The sequence below is a fragment of the Meriones unguiculatus genome, chromosome 11 (assembly GCF_030254825.1).
Source record: "Meriones unguiculatus strain TT.TT164.6M chromosome 11, Bangor_MerUng_6.1, whole genome shotgun sequence".
In the NCBI taxonomy this organism is placed as follows: Eukaryota; Metazoa; Chordata; class Mammalia; order Rodentia; family Muridae; genus Meriones; species Meriones unguiculatus.
This window is the reverse complement of record NC_083359.1, coordinates 9,409,578-9,428,466: the sequence shown is the minus strand read 5'-3', so window position 1 is coordinate 9,428,466 and position 18,889 is coordinate 9,409,578. Positions and strand designations below refer to the sequence as shown.

The 18,889-nt window shown below is 49.3% G+C and overlaps 1 protein-coding gene across 7 annotated transcripts in view; it reads left to right on the top strand.

The window, feature by feature from the left end:
- The window catches only part of Specc1 (sperm antigen with calponin homology and coiled-coil domains 1), a 250,854-nt gene that overhangs the window by 49,425 nt on the left and 182,540 nt on the right, over positions 1-18,889 (top strand). For 6 of the 7 annotated variants that reach the window (XM_021639172.2, XM_060363566.1, XM_060363568.1 and 3 more), the window contains one exon: positions 15,310-15,479. The exons of the other annotated variant lie outside the window; for it this stretch is intronic. In XM_021639172.2, coding sequence (XP_021494847.1) covers positions 15,333-15,479 — 147 coding nt within the window. In that variant the 5' untranslated portion in view covers positions 15,310-15,332. The remainder of the gene's footprint in view (positions 1-15,309; positions 15,480-18,889) is intronic. 7 annotated transcript variants of the gene reach the window in all.

Below are 18,889 nucleotides of genomic sequence, written 5' to 3'. Positions count from 1 at the left end.
AGCCCTGGCGGCCCCTGCTTCTTAAAGTTTCCCTTCCTCAATGCTATTAAACTGGGGGCCCAGCTTGCAGCACACAGACCTCTGGAGGACGCTTGCAAACTGTACCTTCTAGCTAAATATGCAGCAGACACTAGTTCATAGTCTTCAGCATCTTGGTCAGGCAGCATCCTGGCCTGGGAAGATAAGGATGTGGTGGAAACACCAATCTGGGGGGTTGTTGCAGTAATCAAAGAAAAATAAGTGTTGGGCTATATATTATTATCATTAGCCCTAAAGTTAGTGTGGCGGTATTATCTAACCCGTTATCACAAATAATAGGACACAGATACCTGTTAGATTTCTAGTTGCCTTATTTACCTTGGGCCGGGCTGCTATTTCATCTACACTGTCTCAGTATCCTCACCATCCATCTCCCAGCCCCCATCCAATGCCATCTGCCTTAATCCTCCTCATCTGGACTACCTTCCATCCATAATCCCATGGTACTTGCTTGTATTCTTCATCTGGGCCTTTTCACACCATTATTGGAGTCCTTCCTCCCAGCCCATGTGGGTTTTTTTAATCCACACTAACCCATCATGGTGTCCTCCTTCCTCCTCTTCCTGTCTGTGTCCCATGATTCTCCGTCCTCCAAAGCCCAAGACTCTTAGCCACGCCTACCCTGTTCTGCCCTGCCCCGGTATAGGGTATTTAATTAACCAATCAGAGATAATGACTTAGGCAGGTTTCCACAACAAGGGTAGGTTTACTTGAGGATGTGTTCTTCCGATCAGGGACAAGATCTTAGGGGCCAGTAATTAACGTCAGACCAAACAACAGGGGGATTGGGCCTTGAAGAAGAAGGGACATATATATTGAAGAGTCATACCAGCAACTCTGAGTGTCTCTGTGAAGACACCCCTGAGATGCTGTGTGGAGGAGTTACAGAAGAGGGGGTCCTTTGGGTATGAAGCCAGGAGGGACTGGAAACTGTGCTGTTCTGGGAGGCTGCTGTAGGGTGTCTGTACCTTTACTGGGGACTCTCCTTGGCCAACATTCAGTCTCTTTTCACCCCGTGTAGTTCTTCCTGTTTCATCTCTTCTTCTGCTCCCGCACCAACATTTCTTCTCCGGGACCGCAGCATTTAGTCATTAATTCCTCTTGTCACCGTTGTCGCCACTGCCCGACACCAGGACTTCTGCAATTCCCTAAAACCAGCTCACATTATTAACAGACGGAAACGCCAAATTACTGTGTGAGAAACAAGGAGGGTGGAATGAAGCCAAATGTAACAATTAAAATGTAGAACGCCCTGTTGGGAAGGCGAAAGGCGGGGCGGGCTAGGTCGCAGAGCCACTGTTTGTAGGAAGGAAGGAAGTGTGTTAGGCTGAGACAGTAACTGATTGTGCTGTCAGTCAATTTGGTAAGAAAGCTGCTGGGGGAATGACAGAAAGAGAGGCTTGAGGATATTTGTTAATTCTGGGTAATTCTGAGAGTGCATGAGGTTAGCTAGTAATGCCTTACAACTTGGAGAGCAGGGGTCCCCACCCCACCGGAGGAAGGTCAGTGTGAAAACCATACCTGGTTGCTGCAGTAACGACCTCCTTGTGAGAAGGAGAAGGGCCTGAAATAGGCAGCTTTGCTTCAGAAAAAGCAGTGTGTGGCCTTTCCCACCTTCTCTAGGGGGATACAGGCAGCAGGGAGGGAGAGAAGGGGAGCTGAAAGGGTGGGATCTTGGGAGATGCTCTTAGATTGTAAGTGTCCTCTGAGTCCAGCATTGTAAGGACCTCTGGGGTACTCAGGCCCCCAAGGCACTGTGGGAAGTCTCCTTTTCTGATGAGTTAAAGAGAGTCCTGGCTCTATATGCTACAGAACCTTGTGGAGACCTTGCGGAGAATGGCCTGTGTGGGGAGACACTGGACCTGCTTTCGCTGCTGTGTGATTTGATGGTCTAGCAGACTATCCATGAGGAAGGCTATGTGCCAGGCCGACGAGGTGGTGAGCCTGGCCCTCCTGAGGTCCACTGGCAGCTCTGCATATCACCTGCTTTCGTCCTTCTTCCTGCCCTGGTGTCTCCTTCCTTCACGCTGCTGTCCCCTAACACCACAGAGGGTGTCACTCAGAGCCATTCCTTCCCTTTTTTGACAGTCTGTGTTTTCTGTTCCCTGTCTTGGACCATGACCCCAGGTGAGAGAGGTGGCACTGCTTTTTGCCTGTTCTTGTGCCCCGAAGCTGCTACGGTGCCTGAGGTACACGAGGTAGTCCTGAAATGCTTGCTAAGCAGCTGAAAGAACGAAGCGGTCTATGGAGCTGTTGTGCTCTTCTAGGATCCAACCGTTCACCTCCCAGTGTAGCACGCCTTTAATCTCAGCGCTCAGAAGGCAGGGGCAGGAGAATCTCTGTGAGTCTGAGGCCATCCTGACCTACAGAGAGAGTTCCAGGACAGCCAGAACTACAGAGAGACCCTGTCTCAAAAATAAAAACAAACACAAACAAACAGCTAAAAACAGAACAATGAAACCCAGAAATGTTAGTTGCTGAAGCACTTGCTTACGTTTTAACCATGTTTTCTTAAAGCGTGCATATTGCTGCTGTTGTTGTGGCATTTATTTATGTATTTATTTGTTTATTTTTTGATTGAGTCTCATGAAGTCTCTGCAAACCTGAAACTCAAGTGATCTGGACAGGGTCATCTTCTGTGGCTTTTAGTTTCCTGGAAGGATCTTTTGAAGAACAGATGCTTGTATTTTATGACTTCTAATCTATAAGGGTTTTTGTTTTAGTTTTCGGTATTTTGAAACAAGGTCTTATGTAGCCCAGGCTGACCTCACTGTGTGGCCAGTGTAACCTTAGACCCTGGTCCTCCCTGTCTCTACCTCCCAGGCACCAGGAGGATCCCACATTTTATTTTACCAATCATGCCTTTGGCCTTAAACCAAAGGAACCTAAGTTTAGCTTGTGGTCACGAGGATTTCCCCTTTTCTTTCGGATATTTTCTAGTCTCAGATTTCTACTCTTAGACTGTGATCCATCTTTAAAGTGTATTTCGGGGCAGAAGCCGGGCTTGGGCAGGGCTGCACCGCCACGGAGGCTGTCCCTCTGGGGAATCTGTGCTGTGGGTGGAGACCTTCCGGGGGTGGGAGAAGGCCTGGGGAGCTTGGGCGCAGGGCACTGTTGGGACCTGTTGTCTAAGGACTGTTCCCAGAGAAGGGAGTTAGGAAGAAAGGATGCAGGGAAGGGAAGTCTGTTGTCCTAGGGTTTAAGTGGCCTTAGGGGAGGCTGGGGTGTGGGTGCTGGTGTCCTTGCAACTGCTATGCTGGGGGTCTGTGTGCCAGGAGGCTGGCAGGAGTGTACAGAAGGGGGCCCGGGCCACAAATGGAACACTCAGTGTCTCCTACTCTGATTTCAAGAAGAGCTGGGTGGTTTTAGGACAGACCCGTGCCCTGCTCCCGGAAGGTCAGCTGTGATTCTCGCATAACAAGCCCACCCTTCGGAAGCAGGGCTGTTCTGTAACTGTCTGTGTCCCCACCACTCTGGGCACAGATCATGTCACTGCTGCTGTGCTTGCTGTTCCCTGTAGAATTACTTCTGAGGACTGTGCAAGGAACGGGTTGCAACCAGGCAATTTGAGGAGCAGCCGACAGAGTCATCCCCTGGTGTGTGGGTTACATGTATTTAAAACACAACCTGAGAAGCACTGGATGCCGGGATAGTGCAGGCACACGGAATAGGGTACTCTGCAGAGCACAGCGGTTGCTTTCATTAGCCAGCTGGCACTCCAGGAAGGTAGCTAAAGCCTGTGGGCTAGAAAAAAAGAGATTCAGGAATGCGAGAGCAAAAAAGAAATAGCTGTGTTGCTGATTTCACTTAATCCGGCAACAATAAAGAAATCCGGGGCTCCCGGTGCAGGTGAGAGTCCGCAGCCACCACCCACAGCCCTAAGCGTGTGTGAGGGCTGGACTTCCACTATTCACCAGGGAATGGTGGGTGTCCTCGCCACCCCAGCACCATGGTGACAGTGTAGCTCTAAGTGCGGTCCCAGGATCCTCTGTAGATCCTCTGTGGAGGCGCCAGCTATATTCTGCCTTCCCTCGCTGTTCCAGGTTGCTCCCAGGAGGGAGCTTAATTACCACACAGGCTCCACAAGGCTTTTGTTCCCACTCAGCGCACTTCCTGGGGTAGCTGCTGTCTCTGTGTCCACTGCACCCAGGGTCTCTGCTGTTCACGGTCCTGAACAGCCTTGAGGACCGCAGATGGGGGCCATCACCAGGCACGTTACCTTCGCCATGATCCTCTGTGGCTTCAAGGTGTTGGAGCCAAGTTGTCGAGGAGTCCCAGAAGGCATGGGGAGCATGGTGGGAGAGCGTTGACTCTCCTGAGGAGACAGCTTCAGTGTCTTGCAACCCAGCTGCTACCTCCCTTTCTAATCCTAGACTGAGTGTGCTCCTAAGAAGCCCTGTAGCCTCACATAGACCTGGACCACAGCATTTTGTGTGGCAGGGGTTCAATTGAGGCCTTCTGTGCTGAGCTCTTCAAGCTTACAGGACCTTGGGCTGTTTTGCTGACTACAGAAATGCCATTGAAGAATCATCTCCACCTGATAGGAAGCCTTCATGAATGTGTCAGACTTCGTGAATGTAGGACTCTGAAGGCATCACGTCAAAGAAATGGTCACCTTGGAGTAGGAGGCAAGAGGAGCCAAAGGCCAGTCCTGTGTCTGAATCTGAAGGGATTATAGCTGGGTACAATGGTGCACACCTATGCTCCCAACATTCCAGATGCAGGAAGACATCTATCTATCTAATCCTATTTATCTATCTATCTATCTAGCCATCCATCTATCTATCTGTCTAAAGACAGTTTGACTGTGTAGCTCTGGTAGCTTGAAATTCACTGCCATTTCCCTTCCTCTGCCTCCTTAGTGCTGGGAGTAAAGGCATGGGCCACCACACCCTGGGAAGGTAGTGATTCTGAGGTCAGCCTGGGCTACAAAGGTGGGATGCTTCTACAGTGTCCTGCTTCCTTGAATTGTGAGGTCTGTCTTGATGTTTTTTGTGAACTTTCCCGTGACCTTGATTTGTGGTGTATCCCGCACGAGGCAGGCATGTGGCATGAGGGCTGCCCATGCTGGGTCTGTGGAACTGGTGTCGGTTTCTCCACTGATGTCTTCCTGTGGCCAGAGAGGCTGTGGGTGTGTGACGCTGTGGAGCTCTGTGAAGTCGGTCGCTATCAAAGTCCCCCAAGCTTCTGAGTCTAAAGCTATACTTCCAGAATGCAGTTATTGGAGCTTTGCAGGGGACAGGTGAGGCCTGTCCAGTTGGCCCTTTTAAGGATACCAAACTGATGGGGCTAGAGAGATGGCTCAGAGGTTAAGAGCCCTGGCTGCTCTTCCAAAGGTCCTGAGGTCAGTTCCCAGCAACCACATGGAGGCTCACAACCATCTATAATAAGATCTGGTGCCCTCTTCTGGCCTGCAGGCACACATGCAGACAGAACACTGTATACATAAAAATAAATAAATCTTAAAAAAAAAAAGATACCAAACTGTGTTGTAGCCATGCTAAACATGTAACAATTATTCCAGAACATATCCAGCTAGCATGCTGCATACATATCTTAAGAGTCCACTGTAAGGAGAAACATTTCGTTCTCAAAAAAAGAAAGTTTCCGTTTTTCCTGTTTCCAGTAGTGAATATTAGATATTAGATACTTTTTCCATGGGGTCAGTAGCTACCTAAGTATACAATTGCAAGTGGAAAAGTAAGGGTCAGGAATCAGTTGTTTGCATTTTTCTATTTTCATTTATGTGTTAATTTTTAATATAAATGCCGGATGTAAAGTGTTGATGCAAGTCAAAATGTTTCAATGAGTGCATTTCAACAGTTCAGCTTGTAACAATTATAAACCAGCCTGTTCAATCTTTCTGGACAATGCCAGCATTTGAAATTTGAATTTAAGAAAAAAATAAGTAAGTTTTTTTCTCTCTCTCTCTCTTTCTTCCTTTCTTCCTTCCTTTCTCTCTCTCTCTCTCTCTCTCTCTCTCTCTCTCTCTCTCTCTCTCTCTCTTTCTTTCTTTCTCCACTCCATTTTTTTTTGAAAGAGTTTCTCTGTGTAGCCTTGGCTATTCTGGACTCACTTTATAGACCAGGATGGCCTTGAACTCAGAGATCCTGCTGCCTCTGCCTCCCTGAGTGCTGGGATTACAGGAGTGCGCCCCTGCACCTGTCTTTTCCTTTCTTTTCTTCTCTTTTCTAGAGGAAATCCTGGAAAAATGAGACATCATTAGCCTGCTGCCTCAGAAGCCATGCCTCTCATCACAGCTTATACAGGGGTCTCGGGAACTAAGGATGGATGAGAGATAGAGTACCCAGACTTGAAGTGTTGGTTCTGTAATCCTTGGTTACCAACAGTGCCCACATCTGCTTATATGAACTAATTCATTATATTCCTATTAAGACATTGGGTTATTACCTTCAGTTGGGCCAGCAAGGTTGCTCAGAAGGCAGATACCTGCGGCCAAGCCTGAGGACCGGAGTTCAGTCCCTGAGAGCCACATGAAAGAAGAGAGCTGATTCCTGCAAGGTGCCCTCTGACCCCCACATGCGCACCGTGGCATGCATGCATGCACACAGCAGATAAAGATATAATTTTAAAAAGAACCTTAAAAACCCCGTAAACCATGAATCACTGTTGAAATTATATGGAACAGTGGGTAATTTCGAGAGATTTGGCATCGAATAACTTTAGGAACTATTCTCTTTAAATATTTTTATTAAGTTTGTTTATTTGTGTGTCTCAGGAGGCGGTTCAGACTGGTACACCTGTGGAGGTCAGAGGTCAGATTTGGGGAATTGATTCTCTCCTTCCATCATGTGGGATCCAGGTATCAAACTCAGGTTGTCAGTTTTGGTGGAAGGTGTCCTTGCCCTCTGAGCCACCTTGCCACTATGGGTTAGTTAAATTAAGTTTTATGATGTATTGGTTGTGTATCAGTCAACATGAGTATTACTGCTGGTGGTGGTGCCAGAGCACCTGATATTTTGAGCAATGGGGTTCTTGTTCTGAGAGCAGTTTAGGGCTCTTTTTGGGTGATTGTTATAGACTTCCCTGAGGAAGTCCTTTCCTCTTTCAGAAGAGGCCTGCCAGTGCTTTCTAGTTCTGCTTTGTGCTAATCCATTGCTTCTGCACCACCTTAGTGACACTCTTCTGTGCAGGGCCCTGTGCCGGGACTTCTGGGGGCTTGAGAGCTGAGTGGGGCAAGAGCAGAAAACCCTCCCCTGCGTGTCCTCTTTTAGTCCTGTTACTTTTAGGTCTGTGGCAACCCAGCCCAGCATGATAGGAACACATGGCAGAGGGAGCTGTCCATTTATAGTGTCCAGGAACCAAAGAGAGAGGAGGGAGGGGCTGAAGTCCCAATATTCCCAACCAGGGCATGTTCCCAGTGACTTGGTTGTTTCAGAAAGGTTTCTCCATGCCCCAGTAGGAACACAGGCTGGAGACCAAGCCTTCAACACACGGACCATTTGTGTGCAGAGTTAGCACCATGGGATGGGATGGGGGGGGCACAGTGAGAGGTGACCAATGACAGGTAATGGATGGCAGCACTATTGTGGCTTGTGGATAAAAAGCTCTGAGGAAATAAACTGAGGGCTGCCAGCTGGGAGGGAGAGCTCTTGGAGCCTCTCAGAGAAAATGGCCTTAAACAGAGATGGGAGCCAGAATGAGCAGCATCTGTGAGGGAGGACATTTTCTTCATTAGTCATTGATGTGGGAGGGCCTCCCACTCCTGGGCCAGTGGTCCTGGGTTCTATAAGAAAGAGAGCAGGCTGGGCAAGCCAGTAAGAGTGCCCCGCCGTGGCCCGCTGTGTCAGCCAGCTCTTCCCTCCCGGTTCCTGCCCTGTTTGGGTTCCTGCTCTGACTTCATCAGTGCCGGACTGTTGGCTGGAGGTGTAAGCTGAAATAAACCCTTTCCTCCCCTGTGTTGCTTTGCTCATGGTGTTTCATCACAGTGATAGTTAACCCTAACGAGGACAGAGGGGAAAAGGTTTACTTTGGATCACAGTGTCAGAGGTTCCGGGCATGGTTGGTTGGCCACATTGCTTATGGCAAAGCACCATGGTTCTGGGCGTACGTGTTAGAGGCAGCTGGTGGGCGGGAGGTAGAGAGAGTGAAGTAGTGAGCACACCTGTGCTTGCAGGCTTCCTCTCTTGCCCATTCTGGCCTGGCGGACTCCCAGCCTCACTCAGAATGCTCTTCCTTCATTTGCTCTTCCGCGTGTCCCTGGAAATGCCCTCACTGATGAGAATGCCCAGGAATTACCCAGTGTAAGGGGTTTCCCCCCTCCCTTTTGCAGTGCTGGGGCTTGAATCCAGGGTCAATCACTCTACACCTGAGCCGTAGTCCCCCCCCACCCCCCCCGTAAGGGATTTACCGTAATACCCAGAAGAGCCTGAGACTGGAAATGAGGAGTAGCGGTGGCCGGGATTAGCTGCACAGTGGAAGGTGGCACTGCCTGGCCTGCCTCGGGGACTTAGCAGCCTCCTTGTTCCTTAGGGTTGATTTGTAAACTGTAGGTGTTGGTGGCTACCTGGCAAGGGAGTCAGGAACACCAGAGATACTAAGAGGAATGCTGATCATTGTGCCGGCTCATGGAGGGCTTTTGTTTGTTTGTTTTTGTTTTTGTTTTTTTGTTTTGTTTTTTTTTTTTTTTTTTTTTTTAGAAGAAAGTGACAGAACCTGCAGAAGTCTGGCAGGAATACAAGGAATGAAGTGTTGGCACAGGTTTGTGCCCATTAGAAACACTGTGCGGAGGTGGGGGATGGAGGAGCTGCTCTCATCCGCCCCTGTGTACAGCTGTGGATTTGAGATGTGGGAGCCCAGGGCAGAGTCCAAATGATACTGAGGGTTGAGTCTGGGTGGCTGGGAGAAAGACGATGCTGACCCAGGCCCAGTGGTGCACTCACTCCTGTGATACTTGGGGAGGCAGAGGCAGGAGGAGCTCTGTGAGTTCGAGGCCAGCCTGGTCTACAAAGTGAATCCAGGACAGCTAAGGCTACACAGAGAAACCCTGTATCAGAAAACCAAAAAGGGGGGGGGGCAAGAGGTTGGAGAGATGGCTCAGAGGTTAAGGGCACTGGCTGTCTTTCCAGAGGACCCTGGTTCAATCCCCAGCACCCACATGACGGCTCACAACTGTCTGTAACTCCAGTTCAACACCCTTACACAGACATACATTTAGGCAGAACACCACAGCACATAAAATAAAAATAAGTAGAAGGAAGGAAGGAAGGAAGGAAGGAAGAGAAAGAAAGAAAGAAAGAAAGAAAGAAAGAAAGAAAGAAAGAAAGAAAGAAAGAGAAAAGAAAAAGACAGATGGTACTGAAGATAGATGGGGAAGTTGGAGGGTGAGCCTGGTTATGAGGCTCTGTTAGATGGACAGACCCCACAAGGATGCCCTCTGGGTAGGTTTACAGGTTTGCTGGGCAGGTGGGTAAGAGGACAGACTGCCTAGGAGGCTTTAGGAGCCCCCTGTGGCTGGGGAAAGAGATTCTAGAGGGAGGAGACTTAAGTTTACTTTGGCAGGCAGTGTTTGAGTGAGCCAGCCAAGGGAGCTGGGCGGGTGTCCTTGGTTTCCTGAGTTTGTGCCATGCAAGGCCACCAGAGACATTGTGCTCACACTCCAGCCCCTCTGGTACCCTGTGGGGATGGGAGAAGAGGCTTCTTTAAAGGTTTTCCCCATGGCTGCATCCTCTGCATCTGTGTGGCATGTTAGATTTTCTCCTGAAGTACACATCTTCTGGATCCTGGTCCGGCTCCCTCTGGGTCCTAGCTGGAGGCTACAGGCTAACGGTGAGGTTCTACAAACCTGCCATGCCCTCATTCCTCTCAGCTCAGCTCTGTTTCCCAGCAGGCATTCCAGGCAGAGGTGGAGGCCTGTACCAGATGCCCCAAACCAGGACAGAACAAATATGACTCAGGATGCTTCAGCCTGAATAGGCATGAAAGCCGTCGGCTCCCTCTCTTCTTAGTCTCACTTTGTTCTTCTGCCATGTAGTCTCTAAAACGGCTCCCAAAGAAAGGGCTCTTGAGGGATTTTATTTCCATCTCCTTTTCCTACAGCTTAGTCTCACTCACTTCAAGTCTCTGATGTCAAGCCACATGATAAGTAAGGAAATAACCACCCATTAGTGGTCACCCCGCTCTGCAGGCCAGCCTCTTGGCTCAGCTCTGGAGCCAGAAGGACACCCCGGCCTAGCAGTTTTGAGCATTTGATCTCAATATAGCCGTAGATTACAGCCTCCTCCACCGCCTGCATTTCGTATTCATGACCGCCCCGCCTTGGTTTCTCATTTCAGGTTATGTCCTGTCTCTGTTACTTTTGGTTCCTGCCCTTGGCAGAGTGCCGTGATTTCTGGGTTATAACATGGTGTATTTTCAGGTTTGTGATCTGCCAGTGCTCAGATCGCTCTTGTGTGGCTTTTGTTTACAGATGGGACCAGGGCGTCCTGGTTTGTAGCTTCCGTTATGATGCAGGAGTGGAAATCTTTTCTTTTCCCTATTGACCACGAAGGAATTTAAGGCTACTAGGATGATTTCTTTCATCTCCAGGCCACAGGAAGTAATCATTTTGGAAGCATTTCCTGCAACCACTGCTGAAATGTCAAGGCAGTTAACAGTTGTGTGCTCCATGGGAAAGCTCAGCAGGTGCCTGTCCAAGTCCCTGTGACCCCGACAACGCTGACTCCACGACACTGCTTCCCCCACAGCATCACTGACGTTTTGGTCCAGATGCTTCATTGTCCTGGGATCCCTTTGGTGGGGAGGATGCCTAGTGGCACCTCTAGCCTCTAGGAAGTAGCACCCCAAGGTGTGGGGGCAGGGTTATCCCAAGCCTGGAACTGGCCCATCCTAGTGTCTGGAGCAAACTAAATGCTATCCCAATAGTCTTTGGCTGGATATTTTCAGCATGTTGATTCCTGGAGCTGCACTTCCTGTCAGGTCCCATGGTAATTGAGCTATGTGCACATTTCTACTTTCCTGCTTCTCCAGAAAGAATGCTTTAGCTTTCTGCTTCCGACTGCTGATTGTGTTTGCAGCTGAGACCTGAACGTCCTCCCACTCCTGAAGGCTCATTATTTTCTGTTCATCTAGAATGGTTTCCCAGTCTCTTTCCAGTTTTCTTGCCTTCAAAGGCCCCCAGATAACCTCAGCACTGGCTTGGAAGACCGCAGGTCCTAAACCTTCACTGGGTTACAGTACCTTTTTCCTAAAATTCACTGTCATGTCCCCACTCCTCTCCTCCCACCCCACCTCCATTTCTTCTTCCCTCACTACTCTGTACAGTTCATGGGGACAGTTTGTATGTAAGTCATACACTGTTCTGAACGGGAATGATGCTTTGGCATCAGAATTAAAATCCTTGAAACTTTAAAAAGAAAACATCCCGGGGGGGGGCATCCTTCATCCTCCCGTCCTTTCTCTCCGGTGAGTTCCTAGATTCAACTGTAATTCCTTAATCGATTTGACCCTTTGTCTTGTTTCTGAGGAGTTTAAGAAACCAGAGAACTAAGGCTAGAAATCCCCCTTTTTCTTCCTCTGGTTACCCACGCTTGGCCGGAGGCCACCTGTTCATTTTCTGTTAGTAATTCACATCCAGGAGAGAACCATTACTCAGCGAGTGTGCCCACCTGTGTTTATTTGTGGCAGCCCAGATTTTCTAAAACCAACCCTAAGACTGCAAGGCATCTGCCTCTGCGCTTCCTTCCCTCTCTGCTTCCCCCCCCTTCAGATTTTCGGATGAAAACAGGCTGTTCTGTGCGCAGGAAGAATACTTGCCCGGCGTATCTGGCAGCCGCCTGTTCTGAAGACTGAATAGACCCGTGGCTGTGTGCCGTCACTCTAATGGGCGGTGCCCTGGCTGACATAATTGAGAGAAGGCAGCTCCTGTGTGTGTGAGTGTGTGTGTGTGTCTGTGTGTGTGACTGTGTGAAGTGTCTTCTCTTTCCGCTTGTGACGCCATCTGATGGTGAGAGGCAGAGAGTTCAGACATGCCCAGTCACGGAGGAGCTAGGTCTGCTTGGGGGATCTGATCCACGGAAACTCTTGCTTCTCATGTTGGGCGGAGATTATCCAGATGTCCTGTCCAGCCTGGTTTCAATCTTGGCCACAGATGGGTTCTGTGATCTAGGCAAGTTGCTTGAGCTCCCTGAGAAGAAGGACATTTCCTCCTCTTCACAACAGAAGTGTTTCGGCGTGTGAGCACTGACATGGGCACCTTCTATGTAGCCCGAAGTAACCGCTCAGGGTGGTGGAGGTGGCAAGTGTGAGGTCAGGGCGGGCAGATTCAGTGTCTAATGGGGGCTCTCTGTCTAGTCCATGGAGTCGTCTCCTGATCGTGGCCCCACTTGATAGAAGGCCAAAAATGTTCCCTCGGGGCATTTCCGCAGGGTTCTGCTCTCCTGACCCATGTGTCCCACTTCCTAACACTACCACGCTGGGGATTTAGTAAAAGTGTGTGAATTTGGGCGACACATCAACACTCGGACTATTGCACAAGGCAGCCCCCCCAGCTCTGAGGTAATTCAGGGAACCCTGCGCACAGGGCATCTGCCAGCACCTTCTGTTCAAAGTGGAGTGGCATCGCTGCCAGCAGATGACCGCAGCCTGCGCGGAGCCAGCTGGTTCCCCGTGTGTGCGTGGGCCAGGACACGGGGTGTGCTGAGGGGGCTGGTAATAGAAGAAGTGGGAGGTCTTGAGTGGAAGCTTGTGGACAGGATGGGCCTGGAGTGCACTTGCTCCCTGTCCAGCAGGAGACCTTCCTGCAGGAGATGAGAGGGCGAGGCCTGTGCTAGACAGACAGCTGAGGGACTCACCTCACGTCTGTTTCGGAAGAGCCCATGGTCAGGAGCGGTCAGAGACTGCCAGGATTTCAGGCACACAGGGAAGACCTTCCTCAGGGTTGGATGAAGGTTAATAGGATGAAGGTTTAATAGGTTCCTAAGACACGGAGCCTGAGGGCCCACATTAAGGTTGCCTTATCCATCTGACAGCAGAGGGAACAGTCTTCCTGCCTTGCTTTTCTTCGCTGTGGCTGTTCTGAGCCTGCAGAGCTGAGTTGTCACCTATCTGTGTTGATGGTGAGAGGCCATTCCTAGACATCCCATCTGACACTTGCCATACCCGTGAAACAGAGAGTGATGGGGACTTCCCCGCCGTGTGCCTGGTTTGTGGAGCTAAGGCACCACACAAGCAGGTGTACGCCACAGCCTCCTGGCTGGCGTTTTAATTTCAGGGTAACTTTGGAAAGCACACACCTGGTGCTTTCATGAGGTGGTCATTTCTAAGTTGTTCTAACAGAATAACAGAATAAAAGGGGATACTGGTTACATGGATATTCTGTGTAAATGATCTCCACGAGTCAGCCTGACACGGTCCTGGTTGTCTCGAATTTGTGGGCAAAATTCATCGGTTCTCTTGAAGAATCACCCAGGCTGTGTTTGTCCGTTCTATATTGAGAAAGTACTAATGAAATTAGTCACTGCACAGGTCTTAACCTAAGCATTCTTTTCACTGTTGCTGTGGAAACCAGAAAGAAAAACATGGGTTGGAAAAGAAAAATAATCAGTACTAAACATCAGTAAAATACATTGGCAGTAAACTGCTTTTTTTTTTTTTAATACTGAATTTTTAAGAAATCACAAATCCCGGAACTAAGCTGAGAAGGTTCTGAGCAAATCATAAAACTGAAATCATGTGTCATTTTCCTCAGGGAAAAAAATTATGGAAAATAAATGGTAGTCTTTTTTTCCCCTTCTTTTATTAATGAATTCAGGTGTGTGTGTGTGTGTGTGTGTGTGTGTGTGTGTGTGTGTACATGCATGCGTTTCCGGCGTGCAAGGGATGGAGCCCAGCACCCAGTTCCTGCTATGCACGTGTTTGAGCAGCGCTACCCGATCTCTAATAAATTATTTTCACCATTAGCCGATTTCACAGAGCCGCAGAGAGCAGCAGCCGGACGGGACACGTGTTTCTAGCGGTCTAACCAGTCGCTTTGCTTCAACAGGAAGAGGGTCTGGGTGACTCTTGGAGAAGCAGATTCTTTCTGTTGGAATGTTTCTTCTGGTCAGGGAAGGGACAGGAGCGAGCATGGTGTAGCAGCCTGAGCCGGGCTGTGACGCTGTGTGTGTTTTATCTCAGGGCTCCTGGGATGCTCTGAGGCAGAGGAGACCCTCCGCTCTTAGCTCCAGCTACCACCCCTTACAGGAAAGCCAATCAGAGCCCCGTGCCATGAGGGTGGCTGCCGGACCTGCTTGTCAGCTCTAGTGTTCCTTCAAAGCGAGGAGACTGCGCTTTGGGTGCCTTGTGTGATACTGGAGCACACAAGGATAGACAGTGGTAGAAAGATGCCAGGAATTTTGACCCAGCTTTGTGATGCTGTTGGCAGCAGAGCCAAGGCCTGGAGGATGAACGTGATCATGAATGACGGCTGACAGCTGGACCTGGCATGCCCCCTCTTCTCTCTGCATTTGAGTTTTCTTCTAGGTGTGTAGCTGCAATCCACTGCTTTTTATTTATTTGTTTTTTCCCGAGACAGGGTTTCCCTACATAGTCCTGGCTGTCCTGGAACTCGTTGTGTAGACCAGGCTGGTCTTGAACTCACAGAGGTCCGTTTACCTCTGCTTCCAGGGCACCGGGATTAAAAATATACACACTTAGCCTTGCAGCCTGATACTTTGAACAACTTTTCTTTTATAAATTATTTAATGAGTGAAATAACTCTCTGCCTTAGAGTGTCAGGTCTGACCAGTTAAAATGTGCTTTATTAATTTTTAAGTGGTACCCATTTTTATCAAAAGGAGTCGTTTGTATTTCTGTGAAATCTAACTCTCAAATAATTCATTTATATCTGTTTAAAAATTAAGGAGATTGTTTTGTTTTGATAGTTCTAAATCTACAAAGCTTGGGGGCATTTATATCTTGATACAAGCTGCTGGATTGTGTGTGTGTGTGTGTCTGTGTTTTTGCACGATTACAGATGTGTAGTGTAACACATAGGTGCCTGTGAATAAGAATAAGCTGAAAAATAATATCAGAGTATCAATAACGTTGCATATACATTTTAAAAAATTGGTAAACATCTGTTCAGAGGTGTAAAAACGAGCGTCGTGCGAAGGCAGCATCTCAGGAACAGAACATTCTACATGTGGCTGAATCCTAACACTTGTTCTGAGGTAGCAACTGTGAGCTAGGTGGATGGAGCCCGCAAAGCTTTATCGTGTCACTCACAAGTATGGTTCTGGAGACATGTGTTTCCTTTCTACCCTTCTGCAGAGAGACGGTCTCCCCGGGACATCATGCGGAGTGCTGCCAAGCCCTGGAGCCCAGTTGCCAAAGCCGGCAGCCATGGCCCTGACCGCCCTCGGCCCCTCCCCGGGACCCCTTCTGGCATGAAGAGTTCCAAGTCTTCAACCTCACTGGCCTTCGAGTCCCGGCTTAGTAAGGTACAGACTTTCAGGGCAGGGCTGTGAGGATGCCCAGTGCCCTGTGTGGCGGGGATGAAGAGGGCAAGTAGCGAATCCCAGCAGCTCCCGAGGAGGGGACCCAGAGGAACAGCAAGTCCTGACCCAAGGGAGTGGAGTAAATAGGGGACAGCGGGGTGCTCCAGGGTGGAGAAAGGACCGTGTGAGAGGTTTAATGACACACTCTGTCTTGGCTTAAGTGGCTGCTCTGGCTCCTCTAGATGGGGGTCAGGGTCATATGTTACATCCGACTGTTTCATTACTTGACTCGAAGGCTGATACTGCCCTCCACCAAGGACCCTACATTCCGCTCTCATTTTCCTCCGTGCTGCTTATCCCCTTGGCTGCTAACAGAGGCCAGGCCTGAGTTTGGGCTCAGCTTTTTTCCCCCGTTATGTTCACGCTCTGTGTCAGGGCTCTTCCCACGAGCCTCTAGCCCTTCTTTCCCATGCGGGGATGAAATTCACAGACAGCAAGGAGGCATTTGCTAACCTCCTTGCCAACATGCTAACCTGAGTGCAGGGTAAAAGAGAGGTGTTAAGTATGCTGTGTTTCTTTCTATCTGCAATGCCCAAGCATGACTGTACAAAGGCCCTGAGAGCACCAGCAATACACCAGAAAGGCTGCTGCCGATGGGGAGGAGTGCTGAATGCTCTCGGCGTTTCCCAAGGCAGGGTGTATCATTCCTTCTCATTGTGATAGTTATGCTCTTACAGAGGTCAGGATATCAGGAACTGTGAGACAAATTCCTTGTCTTTGTATATGACATTAAGGCCCGAATGATAAGCCAAAGGTATCCCACACATGGGGTGTCCAAAGAATCTGTGGAAACTGGAGAGGGGGGCTTTTTGTACAAAGCTGTTGTCTGTATCATAGACCATGTAAATTCCCCATCCTGCCACATGTTAGTACCGGCTGCACATCTAATCCTGGTACCATCTAAAAGTGCTCCCTCTCTTTTCTAACACACTCCCAGATAACAGGGCTGTCCCCATCGGGAGCCATTTTCCGGTGACAGCGCCTGTTCTGTGGTTGGTGTAGATTTCCATTCGTAGCCCTGAGCCTTCTCACTGCCTTGAGTGTTGAACTGCTACCCCAGTGTAATGTCTCCAGGCCCGTCTGTCACCTCCCAACCTGCAACTCCTTGACCTACCCTCTGAGCCAAGTGAAAGGGTCCTTCTTCCCTTCGGGTTGCTTAGACCCGCGTCCCTGGCATCAGCCTGGAGGGCTCCTCTGTTCACAACCCACAGTGCGTCAGAGAAAAGCCTTTTCTTCTGCCCTATGAAGAGATCGTACCTGAAGCCACTTACTGTAGCCTCTCCTGTGACCTCCTGGCCAAGTCCCCTCCTTCCCTGCTCTGGCTTCCCAGACCACTGCTCCGCTTTCATCTTGGTACTCAACGGATGCCGGAGGGGTCCTTCCAACATATGCACCATGTCAAGCCACGAGGTTCTGGTGGCTGTGATGAGTGTCCCTTGGACCCTTCTGGAGAGGCGTATCTGCACTGCGTCCTCTCTCTGCGTAGAATCATGTTGGGGTCATCCCTGAGTACTCTGTGTGCCATGCTCCTTGACCCCACCTACCCTCCTCATCCTCCTCAGCATCCCCGGCAGCTCTTACTCCAGTGCACCTCTGGTTTGTTGGCGCCGGTGTCCCTTTGACTGGCCATGAGCTCCAGGAGGGCAGGATTGTGTGCTTTTGTCGCCGACAGCTCTGCTTACGAAAGTCCGTGCTGCCTCCGAAGCACTCAGTGTTTGTTACACGCCACATCCCCCTGTTCTTCTGGGAGAGTTAGGGCCACCTTCAGGGCGGCCAGACCAATCTGAGGCTGACTGCAATTCTGCACCTGTGAACTCTCAGGCAGGTGTTAGAACCACCTAGATTTGTGCCTTCCAGTCTTTGAACAGGAGGCAATGCCCAACCTGCCACGAGGAATTAATGTGGATCAAACATCTGACAACTAATTTCATTATTCTGTTGTCCTAGAATAAAAGATCATTTCTAGTATTTGTTGTTGTTTTTCAAGACAGGGTTTCTCTTTGTAATAGCTCTGGGGGTCCTGGACTCATTCTGTAGACCAGACTGGCCTCAAACTCACAGAGATCCCTTTGCCTCAGCCTCCCTGGAATTAAAGGCGTGCACTACCACCTCCCGGTTCATTGATATTCTCTTACTTGATATTATATTACATGAAAAAGAAATCAAAGAAAGAAAACATAAATAGCTGTACATTCTTAAAAACAAAATATAAAAGAATCACTCATGTCAGTTATAATCCTGTTTCTGCAACTGGTCACGTGGCCTTAGCTGTGTTTATAACCACCTTCCTCTGCTACCCATTCTGCATTTCCTCCACCCTCAGCAAGCAGGTAAAATAATGTTTTTTTTTCTATAGCCCCCAAATAATGACACAGAGACCTATTGCATTTATTAATTAGCCTTAAAGCACTACAGCTGGGCAGATCCTGGTCCGTTCTAATCCGATTATGCTGGGCTGGCTGCTTCCCCGCAACAGGCCCCATGTTACTTGCCCTCTTAGTCTTAGTCTTGCCTTGGCTGCTTCTGTTCCGGCTGTCTGTCCTCCTGGTGAACTCCTCTTCTGTCCTTTTTCTTCTCTGGTCCTTGACTGAGACCCTCTGATGAGAATAGAAGTCCGCTCTCCTGTCCTCTCTGCCCAGCTATAGGCTGATCAGCTTCTTTATTAACAACATTGAAACAGGAAATTCTTCACAGAAATGACGGTTCCCACGTCTGGACTGCAACCAGATCTCGGGGCACAGAAATCAGCATCTGAATACATAGTGCACAAGACCAACCTATCTCTCAACGTCATCAGGTCTTGGCTCTTTTCCTGAAGGAGTGACCCAGACCTTTATTCCTGATGGGTCTGTGCCCTTCGTCATCCTGCCTAGATTAGGCTGTTGTACTTTAATCACTTGACACCAAGAGACACCCTGGAGGCTCTCCTGCACTTCATACTTAAACGTTCCTACCCCTACTGTGGAAAAGCAGTCTAATTTCCCTGTGGTAATATGGACCAATCACCCTTCCTAACACTCCTTTCTTGGCCCGTTGGCTTAAAGGCAGAAGAAGCCCACAATGGCCAGGGGGAAGCCTGAGCTTCCAGTTCAATGGAATGTTTACTGTGCCTCCTGGCGGGAGTGCTCCCTGCCTCTGGAACCAAAACTTCTAGGCTAGCAGAACTTAAGTTCACAGGAACAGGAAGTAAGATTTTTCCTGGTGGTCACTAAGGGTGATAGTGAGTGGAACTATTCCCCTTCTCATCTCTTGATTCCTGGACCTGTGGATCCTGGCTATAGGAGAAACTATGCCATATATTGGATATTGATCCAAAGACTATACTGCCTTCGGAAGAACCCTGTCCCGGCTTT